At 32.9% G+C, this 11295-nt stretch overlaps 1 protein-coding gene across 1 annotated transcript; it reads left to right on the forward strand.

The window, feature by feature from the left end:
- Positions 1-1729: 1729 nt before the first annotated feature.
- On the forward strand, positions 1730-4124 carry LOC108814761 (L-ascorbate peroxidase 1, cytosolic-like). The gene is made up of 9 exons (XM_018587388.2): positions 1730-1865; positions 2482-2612; positions 2720-2894; positions 2998-3063; positions 3145-3279; positions 3375-3454; positions 3544-3646; positions 3737-3795; positions 3886-4124. The coding sequence occupies exons 2-9, from the start codon at positions 2494-2496 to the stop codon at positions 3899-3901; spliced, it is 753 nt and encodes a 250-aa protein (XP_018442890.1). The 5' UTR covers positions 1730-1865; positions 2482-2493; the 3' UTR covers positions 3902-4124.
- Positions 4125-11295: the final 7171 nt, after the last annotated feature.

The raw sequence follows: 11295 nt of genomic DNA on the forward strand, positions 1-11295 counted from the left end.
ACGGGATGCACGCACCTGTGATGCGTTAGGATCGAAAACAATCACGCCGTTAGGAAATGTCAGGGAAATTTTCTCTGAATGATCGTGTTTTGAACACGTGGGAGTTGCTTTACGTACTTTCGAGCATTATCTCGAGAAGTCAAAATCAGTCTTCCAGTGAACATAAGAGGTAACTACACACACAAACAGATAAATGCTTGTAACACTAACATACACAAAAAAAAAATAGTTGGATTGGGTTTCACATGTTTACCTCAGTGCTAAGTTTTAGCTGCTGAACAATATATGCTTCTCGAACCTCTCTTTCTCTGGTGGCTCGATTTATGTTTCGTTTTGATATCCTGCGTAGAAATGCGAACACGATAATTCAACTATATATGTACAGTACCGATGTACGTGTGATTCATCAAACAAACGGGATCAGTCAAGAAGATATTACATTATCGTGATCCATGTGGTAAAGAAGCTTGATCTCTCGACTCTCTCGGAGAGTTCTTTCAGCATCAACTCCGTTGTCAAACGCGTTTCTATCTTCTTTATAGAAGCCTCTTCGTTTGTCGCACATCAGTAAATAGAAACAAAAGAAACAAAGAACAAGGTTGATTACACAAGAACTCAAAGTTGGAAAAGAAAGAAAAATCTGATTAAAGACTTATTAGAACATAACATAGGCACCTCAAACGATGGGTTGTTGGATATGAGGAATGTAGGAATGTATTTGGAATAACAGCTCGAAAATGTTACCCTGCCTAGTAAGTTGTACATAACGTATCTACCGTTGTATGTCAAATTCCTCCATCTTCCATCTCGTATGTAAAAACTCCGATCAAGTGAAAATTAAGATAAAAGTGACTAATGAGAAACAAGTTTAGATGTTAGCTGTTGCTAAGCTGGAGTGAGTGGAGATAAATCAGGGGCTCATTTTGCTTTCGGGGGCCCAAAGTAAGACGAAGCCTTTTTATTTTGATCTGAACGACAATTTGTTTATTCAAGGTTAAGCTGACTTCTATATCATTATCAAGTATTCAAAATGAATAAAAGGAAAGAAATCTTGAGGCTTGAGGATATACCGAAAGGTAAACTTACTTTCACATCATCTTGTTTTTTAACGTTTATCCTCAAGACTTATCTTTCAGAATCATGATTCTATCCTGTGTTACCTAACCACGCTTACCTAACAATTACAACCAAACCCATTAAAATTGAGTTTCTGTTCCAATCTGTACAAGTCAAAACTCAAAACCGATACGGACCAACTCATAATTACACACTTTTTGAAACCAATCAGGGAGTGATGGGTGAGAAAACCTTAATATTCATCCCCTGTGACGTTACCATTTTCGTTAGTCCAAATGGAATCTACTTCTGCATGGACGCGTTCACACCAGCTGACGATTAAATTAACGTAAATACCCACCACCAAACATCTTCGCACTATACACACACCGAGGGTAATTTCGTCAACTCACAAAAAATCACAAATCAAAATCCTCGCCTTTATGGTGGGCCCGCCACACGAAGCATGTTTCCTCCAATAGCACCTTGACAACTATATGCAAATCGAAAAATCTTTATTCTTTTCCCACCTATAAACCACCAACTCAGCAAACTTCAAAATCCGAACGTCCATTTGAATGAATCTAGACCGTCCATTAAATTAGCAATTGTTGACCACACGATATCCGTGATCCGACGGCGTCTGATAGATCTACTAGAACGTTCTCTTCCTCTTCCCCGCTCGAAACAGGCCCTTCTATATATAAAGAGGTTCCTCTCCACAACGCTCTAAAATAAAAAGTGTCTCGTGTTCACCTCGTGCCCATCCACTCCTCATTTTCCCAGATTCTTATCTTCTCTCGAAAAAGGTAAAAAAAAACAAGAACTCTCTCTCTCTGCCTTTTGATTCGTCGTTTCTACTTCGTTTAGTGGATAAGATCATCGTTATGCCTCCTTTGATCTGAGCTGAATGATGTGTTTATCGTAGTAGATCTTGGATCTGTAGCTACGGTTTGTTTTAGTTGATGTTTAGGCTTCGTGAGCTCACACTCGTAGTGTTTCTTTTGAGGTTGTTTGCTGTTTACGAGTATTCATCGTTATTCGTGGCGTAATATGAGCTGAATGATGTGTTTATCTTAGTAGATCTTCGATCTGTAGCTACAAGTTGATGTTAGTCATCGTTTCTTCGAGGTTTGATCGATTAGGCGTCTGTTCAGTTGACTCTCGTGGTGTTTCTTTGATATAGTTTCTTTGATATAGTTTGATATAGTCTAGCTTGAACCTGAGATTAATGCTCTCCAAGATCTGTTATCTGTGATTGATTTTGGTAGTCTACTCGTATGATGATGTATCGAAGGCTCTTGCGGTTTATGATTCTCTGATTGTTATCTACGGTTATGATTTTTTTTTTTTTTTTTCTGGGAGTAGATCTGTGCTTAGATTTAACAGTTGAGCTGATAAAATCTGCTTATTGTGTGTTTCTAGATTTAAGCGAAGATGGCGAAGAACTACCCAGCTGTTAGCGAAGAGTACCAGAAGGAGATTGAGAAGTGCAAGAGGAAGCTCAGAGGTTTGATCGCTGAGAAGAACTGTGCACCCATCATGGTCCGCCTCGCGTAAGTATCTTAACCGTTTTTCAGCGTGCTGTGGTTGTTGTTTCTTTTCTCTCAAGTATATGTGATGTGGTGTTTATTTATTTCTCGTGCCTGATTTTGAACTGCAGATGGCACTCTGCTGGAACATTCGATTGCGCCTCGAGGACTGGTGGTCCCTTCGGAACAATGAGGTTTGACGATGAGCTAGCTCATGGAGCCAACAATGGTCTCCACATTGCTCTTAGGCTGTTGGCTCCTATCAGGGAGCAGTTCCCTACCATCTCCCATGCTGATTTCCATCAGGTTCTTGCTTTTACTTACCTCTCTAGTCAGTGGTGATTTTTTCTCGAAGATTTGGATTCTAATTTACCATGTGCTTTTTTATTGTGTGTAATTCATCTTTCAGCTTGCTGGTGTTGTGGCCGTTGAAGTCACTGGTGGACCTGAAATTCCTTTCCACCCTGGAAGAGAGGTCAGTCATGTTTTGCGAGATTGTAGGAAATACTCTTGAGGCTTGATTTGCGTATTACTAACATTCATATCTTGGTTTCAGGACAAGCCCCAGCCACCTCCAGAGGGACGTCTCCCTGATGCCACCAAGGGCTGTGACCACTTGAGGCAGGTCTTCTTAAAGCAGATGGGTTTAACTGACCAGGACATCGTCGCTTTGTCTGGTGCCCACACTCTGGTTCGTATATCACACTCCCGAACACTTGTCTCTTTTTTTTTTTGGTTGTTTAGGATTTACAAGTTCTGATGAATGATTTGCATTGCATTACGCAGGGAAGATGCCACAAGGACAGGTCTGGCTTCGAAGGTGCCTGGACTTCAAACCCTCTCATCTTCGACAACTCTTACTTCAAGTGAGTATCCACAAGTTTACAGTCTCGTAGGGTTTTGATTCATCCAGGATTCAATGCTGATGATATGTGTTTATTAACTGAATAATCAGGGAACTCTTGAGCGGTGAGAAGGAAGGTCTTCTTCAGCTTCCTTCCGACAAGGCTCTATTGGACGATCCCGTGTTCCGTCCTCTTGTTGAGAAATACGCTGCTGTATGCATATCCTTTCTCTCTAAAACTTTTTATCTTTTCTTTGAGCTGGTTTTAGAGACCTAATGTTGGGTTTGTCACAATTTCAAACAGGACGAGGAAGCATTTTTCGCTGATTACGCTGAGGCCCACTTGAAGCTTTCTGAGCTCGGGTACTTATTCTGAAACTCTTAATTCGAATCAGAATAGATGTAGTAGATTGAATAGTATTCATGATTCTAATTTTGAATGATTGGTTGCAGGTTTGCTGATGCGTAAGCTGCGTCATTCCTTGTGTGATCCCCCCCGACATTCATGGCTGCTTTTGGGTTGGTGGAGGGTTTTGCATTCCGTTTGAACTTTTGTCATTTGATTTGCTTAATGTACTCTCGACGGATCTGCGTAGCTTTTTTTTTGGGTGGTATTGTGAGTTTGTCGCAGTTATGTTGCTCTTTTGCTATTCTCAGACATTTTAATAAATTAATAACTCTTCACTATTAAATCTCTTGTGCCGTGGTTGTTAACCTTTTTGTTTGTCATCTTCTTAACCTGCCCATAAACTTTTATAACGTGGCCATGTCAAGCAAATTAGCAAACCATTTAAAAGTTTTAAACAAATGCCTTTGGTATGGGAATATTCAGAGAATCATAGTAATATGCCATTGCGTTTCTGTTTACGGTGTACTATAGTAAATGAAACTTCGGTTCCGGATTGCTACTATCGTTTATGGGCTTTTCCGCTTGGGTAATGGATATAAAAGAATTTAGATTGTGGTAAATTGCTTTTTGATGGACGGACCCCTAAAGAGGGACATTTAACTCCGTTTAGTTGCTTTTGTTTCTAACTAAAGTTTTTTTCTTTATCTTTAAACTACTTTTATGATATCTTTGGGGAAAAAACTGTTATTCCATTTGTTTTTCATTAATAATTGTCAGACCTTACATCTTATATTCTCTCCAAACCATGGACAAAAAAAAACTTTCATCTTTGGAGTTCCCAGCTAGCCAAGCTAGTTTACCCGGTTGGACTACTCTTGCGGATTGCTATTTGGATCTTGAAATGTCCCAACTGCCGAATATAACTGACTGGTCTACGTTGGAATCAGGTTGTGACATTAACTAATTGGAACTAAATTCTTGTGTTTGAATGTTGTTTTTTTTTTCCAGTGCGATCCAAAACGAATTTTAGAAAGAATTTTCTTATGCGTATATTAGGAAAATATGTGATTGGAGCGACAAAGAGAGAAATGTAATGGTAGAGTAGCTTTTTTAGAAACACATTCACACCGTGTAGAGTTCTGCCTTTGTGTGGGAAATTGGCTGTAATATTAGTGAATTCCTCTTTCAATACCGTGTGGGTCACTTCTCTTTTAGTCTCAAAAGAAGTTCAAAGCAATTATGGCTTCAAAAGAAAAAAACACACACACACTATCATATTGAAAACAAAAAGAATTTAGCTGTACTAGTTTGTGTAAGGTAAGACAAATTAAGCAATTCTTTAGAGGATACTGTATCGTATAGATAAAGCCAATATAAGTAATAATTACGATAGTTGTGGATTTGACAATATTTTGAATAATTTGACGAGTTTTGAAAAATCATTCATTGAAATATCAACAAGTTTTTTGTTGCTATTTGGTAATTTTCAAAGGTTATAGCAGCCAATCTGAAAGACTACGTGATTTTGGTGTGTTTGTTGATAGTTTCAACTGATCAATAATTTCATTAACGAATATTGGATACGATATATGTTAATGTTAGTTGTGATAAATGTCAAATTATGTAGTTAAGTACAATCAATAATTGGAAATATCAAGTTGTATATGTACTTTACTTTGTTCATTCACATAGGTAAAGTATATAAACAACTTGTTGATAAGACCAAATCTAACTACATACTATTGACATTTACATCATATCCAATATAAGAAACATATACGAGAGTGTCTACAATTGTTCGTTGTAACATTTCTAGCCAATCTTACATGGACAAGACTTAAGTTCACCTCCTATGGTGAACCTTTAAATTCACCACTCCCCTTAAATCCAATCAAAATGCTATGTAGATAATTTAAATAAAAAATATTAAATTATTAAAAAAATAGTTAAAAAGAAAAATAAAGTCAATTTTAATGATGCAAACTAAACCCTAAACCCTAAATCATAAATTCTAAACCCAAATATATACCCTAAACCCAAATTTTATACTCTAAACCCAAACCATATACCCTAAACTCAAATTCTAAACTTTAAACCCAAACCATAAACCTTAAATACAAACCATATACTCTAAATCAATCGTATATCCTATACCCTAAACCCAAATCCTATACCCTAAACTCAAAACGTATATCTTAAACCTAAATTCTACACTTTAAACCCAAATCCTAAACTTAAGAATTTGGCTTTAGAATTTACGATTTGGGTTTAGGGAATAAGATTTGGGTTTAGGGTATATGGTTTGGGTTTAGGGTATATAGTTTGGGTTTAGTGTATAGGATTTGGATTTAGGGTATAGGATATAGAATGGGTTTAGGGTATAGCGTTTGGATTTAGGGTTTAGAATTTGAGTTTTGGATATATGGTTTGGGTTTAGCGTATAAGATTTGGGTTTAGGGTATAGGTTTTGCTTTAGAATTTAAATTTAGGGTTTAGTATTTAGTTAACGTTATTAAAATTAACGTTATTTCCTTTTTAAACTATTTTTTTATAATTTAATTTTTTTATTTAATTATCTACATGGTATTTTGATTGGTTTTAAAGAGAGTGGTGAATTTAAAGATTCATCATAGAAGATGAACCTAAGTCTTGTCCATCTTATATTGAAGTCCTTCTAGTTTGTTAATAAACCTCCTAGAGTCTTACTAAAAACGTTATTATTTTCACTGTTCGTAAACTATTTTCGTACACAAAGAGGAAATTTCAAAGACATGCATCGTTGAAATCATAGTCAATGAGTCAAACGTATCATTTATGTGGTGCGCAAGAAACATAGTTATAACTTAGGTAATTAGGTTACATCACTAACAATTAGATGTCACGATTAAATTTTGGTCTATAGTCAGTCCCTTGGGGTTGACATGGCTTATGGACACTTGGCAACCTCTATGTATTTCCCTTTCCTAAAGGGTATCATCACTTATAGATTCTACAATCGTATTGATTCTTGAGAGACCAAGTAGTATGACCCCCATAATAATACCATAATCAGTGTATAAATATATAGTATATATAGTTGAGTATTAGTAACAAATAGTAATATTTTTCAGAAAACACGTACGTATAGGCCCGAAAGAATTTGTTTAATCATTCCAGCCTAGTAGAGTCTTATTGATAATTTTCCAGAACGATCTGATCCTCCTATATATTAAAAGAGAAGTACAAACGCCACGTGGCGCTCACACAGTTCTTCTCACGAAAATTCTCGCGTTTCTATTGGTCGAATTTTTCTAATTATTCTTTTTGATTTATTTTTTTCATCGACCTTTTAATTGAAAAGTGACATTAATTGTCAAACGCACTAATTATTTCTTTTGCGTAATCAATGTCGACCATTAATCATAGCTTGCAGAAGAATTTTAATAAATGTCGACTAATCATTAAATGTCTTAATGGGAAATACGTTTTATATTTTATTAGGAAACTAATTATTATCAACATACATTATTTATATTTTTATTAGGAAACTAATTATTATCAACATACCTTATTTATATTTACTACTTGCGCAAGTTTCGCATCGTATAAAATGCATATTCGTGATTAATTTTACAAATTTATTATGTTTATCTGTTAAAATATTATGATATTTTAGCTTATCATGCAAGTTAAATCATTGAGAAACGTCCACCAATTTACTATATATAAGACATTCACAGTAGAAGAAACGAAGCAACTGACTTTTTATTCTGAACTTTTTTATGTTGATATTGTTTTTGTTATTTTACATCATTAAACTTTTATATATATATATATATTTCATCATAGCTGACTTTTCTTTTGGTTTATATGCAGATGTCCTATTATAACGATTTCACCACGATGCAGGTTAATTTTTTTATCTCTCTATATGATTTGATTAATCGTAGATTTATTTGAAGCAAGATCATGACCGTAATGAAGACATGATCAGAAGTGCTCTTCGTGCTATCTCATCGTTGGATCGAATCAGGTTCTCTTTCCATTTTATGATTTTTCCTCTCTTTTGCGTTAACATTCAAACTAATCTGTTCTTTTTTTTCTCATTTAATTAAATGAACAGTAGAGTGGATTACAGCCACAAGTTCAAGAGCTTAATGGCTGAGATTAAGAGGTCTGAATCATTGTGGGGGAAGTATCAGACAATCCGCAATGAGTAAAAAGAGTGTATGTTCTGTTATTTACATGATGAACCATAAAAGCTATCGATAATGTTATAGCCTTGTTTTTTTCAATTTTAAAATCAGCAACAAGTCTGTTCTTTTTTCTTTTTGCCTTTTAAATTTTCTTTTTGTGGCGAGGGATTTTATAGCCTTGTTTTATTTGGCTTTTCAATGGTTGCTGTTGTGCTTTCATACTTATGATCGAATTTTAAAAACGAGTAGAAACGTTAACTTGGTGGTCTCTCGGAAAGTGAAAGCCTGAGAAGCTTGGACTGTATGAACTATGAATTGCTAATTTTATTAATCATAACTTGCGCAAGAATATTAATAAATGTCGATCATTTACATTAATTGCTAATCTCATTAATCATAACTTGCGCAAGAATTTTAATAAACGTCGACCATTTATATTAATTTCTAATCTCATAAATCAAAACTTGCGCAAAAATATTATTAAATGTCGACCATTTATTAATGGCTTAATGGCATAATACGATTTATATCTAATTAGGAAACTTATTATTATGAACATACCTTACTTATACCTTACAAATTTAATATATTTCCTTTAACCAATTGCTCTCATTAATCATAATTTGCTAATCGGAATATTACATTAATTGCTCTCATTAATCATAACTTGCGCAAGAATTACAATAAATACTTGTTTTAATAAGTTTCCTTTTTACAAATTCAGAATTAAAATATTTTCATATGTATTTTTCTATTGGTTTTTTAATTTACAATTTTAGTTTATATATGCGCAGACCAACGATTATGACGTTTCCTCATGTGGATCCATATGTACTTAAATGATCATATCATCCAAAACACGTAAACTACAATGTAAGTTTCATGCTTTGTTACTTTCTCTATGTTTTTCAGATAATTATTTGCTTATACATCAAAGAACAAAATCTTTAATCAATATTTTATTATAAAAGTTAGTATAACTTTTTATACATATTATCAACTTTGTACTCAAATATGATTTTATACAATTTATCATATTATAAAATGTATATCTTATAAATTCATATATATAAACTATATAGTTCTTTTTGTCATTTTTATCATCATAAACTATATAGTTCTATGTCAACTATATTATAATTTGATTGGCTGATTTATTTTTATAATTCTTGCGAAAGTTTTAATCACATTTATTGATATTTATTGAGAATCTGTTATTCTTGTACAATGGGGTATCACATTAATTCGACTTTTAAATCTTTCTAAATTTTCAAAGTCGTTTTTAATCTTGTTGCCTTATTTTAAATAAATCTAACTTGCGCAAGAATACTAATATTTAATTCAAATCAGTTTATGATATTGTATATTTAATAACTTTATTTATTCTTGCGCAATGTGATATCACATTAATTGGACTTTTAAATCTTTATAAATTTTCAAAGTCATTTTTAATCTTGTTGCCTTATAATTTGATTGGCTGATTTATTTTTTAATTTTTTTTATTTTTCTAAAAACCTATCCTACGCCATCTATTTATCTCATCTCATTCTCTTTCTTCTTCTCGATTTCACTTTATACTAAAACAAAACTAAACGGAGTAAGGGAAAGTTGGGAACACATATCTGCACATTTTTGATAAATCATGCATCGATTATTATTATTTTTTCTTGCGCAATTAATATGATCTCTTATGAATCTATTATAAATGTAAGTTACCTTATTTATTTGAATAATTCTTGCGAAAGTTTTAATCACATTTATTGATATTTATTGAGAATCTGTTATTCTTGCACAATGGGGTATCACATTAATTCGACTTTTAAATCTTTCTAAATTTTCAAAGTCGTTTTTAATCTTGTTGTCTTATTTTGAATAAATCTAACTTGCACAAGAAGACTAATATTCGTGTAGATGCTTTGCATGATATCTATCTTGGAAATTTCGGTCTCCTGAACAAGATAGAGACCCTTATGACTAATATTTCGTTGGTGGAGTTCCCAACGAAATATATCATTCAACACAATTCCATTAATAAATTATATGAATATATTATTTGATACTAACTTGTCGTGCAATCATATTTAAACACAGTAATAAATATGATACCAGGTTGCGCAAGTAATCCACATTGAAAATAAGGTAAGTTATTAATAAAAAATTAACAATTTATAAACATGGTAAATTACATTTAAAATCGTGAAGTAAATACTCTTGGGATTCAAATTACTGTTAAAAGAATGTTTACATTTTTGTATTTTAAAAAAAAAAGGTTTACGATGAGGGGGAGAGAGAGAGGGAGATTTAGTGTTTTGGGTATACTCAATGATTTACAGTTTAGTGTTTAGGATTTATCCAAGGGTTTAGGGTATATCCAAGAATTTAGGGTTTAGTGTTTTTGGTTTTTTACCCAAGGGTTTAAGCTTTGTCCAAGAGTTTAGGGTATAGTGTTTATTGTTTATGATTTACTTTTTTGTGACGATTTTAAAATTGTTAAAAAAAAATTCTTCTTTTCGCAGCTACTAATATTTTTCATTTATTTTAAAAACTTAACACAAATTATTATTATTTTATTTATTATCTTTAAAAGAAGATGTACATTAATTGACAAACTATGATTAGTTGGTAATTCACCCAAGAATTACAACATTCATCTGTTTGACATGTTATTACAACATTTATCTGTTTGATTTCTAGGAAAGGTGATCTTAGAACATTAAGATACCTATTATATTATCATAAATTGATCTGCAGTAAATATGATATCAACTTGCCAAAGCAATCCGTATTTAATATAAGGTAAGTTATTAAAAATTTAAAACCAAATTAACTAAAGGTAAATTATTTAAACAAAGTAATAAATATGATACCAAGTTGCGTAAATAATACACAATGAAAATAAGGTAAGTTATTAATAAAAAAATTAACAAATTACAAATAGGAAAGTAACACAAATTTGAGAGAGAGAGAGAGAGAGAGAGAGAGAGAGAGAGAGAGAGAGAGAGAGATGAGAGAGAGAGAGAGAGAGAGAGAGATATTTAGTGTTTTGGGTATACCCAAGGGTTTACAGTTTAGTGTTTAGGATTTATCCAAGGGTTTAGGGTATATCCAAGATTTTAGAGTTTAATATTTGAATTTTTACCGAAGGGTTTAAGATTTGTCCAAGGGTTTAGGGTATAATGGCAGCTAATAATATTTTCATTTATTTTAAAAACTTAACACAAATTATTATTATTTTATTTATTATCTTTAAAAAATATTGTACATTATTTGGTAAACTATGATTAGTTGGTAATTCACCCAAGAAAAATTCATGATAAAATATTAAACTAGGAAACATTC

The sequence above is a fragment of the Raphanus sativus genome, unplaced genomic scaffold (genome assembly GCF_000801105.2).
Source record: "Raphanus sativus cultivar WK10039 unplaced genomic scaffold, ASM80110v3 Scaffold0792, whole genome shotgun sequence".
Classification (NCBI taxonomy): Eukaryota; Viridiplantae; Streptophyta; class Magnoliopsida; order Brassicales; family Brassicaceae; genus Raphanus; species Raphanus sativus.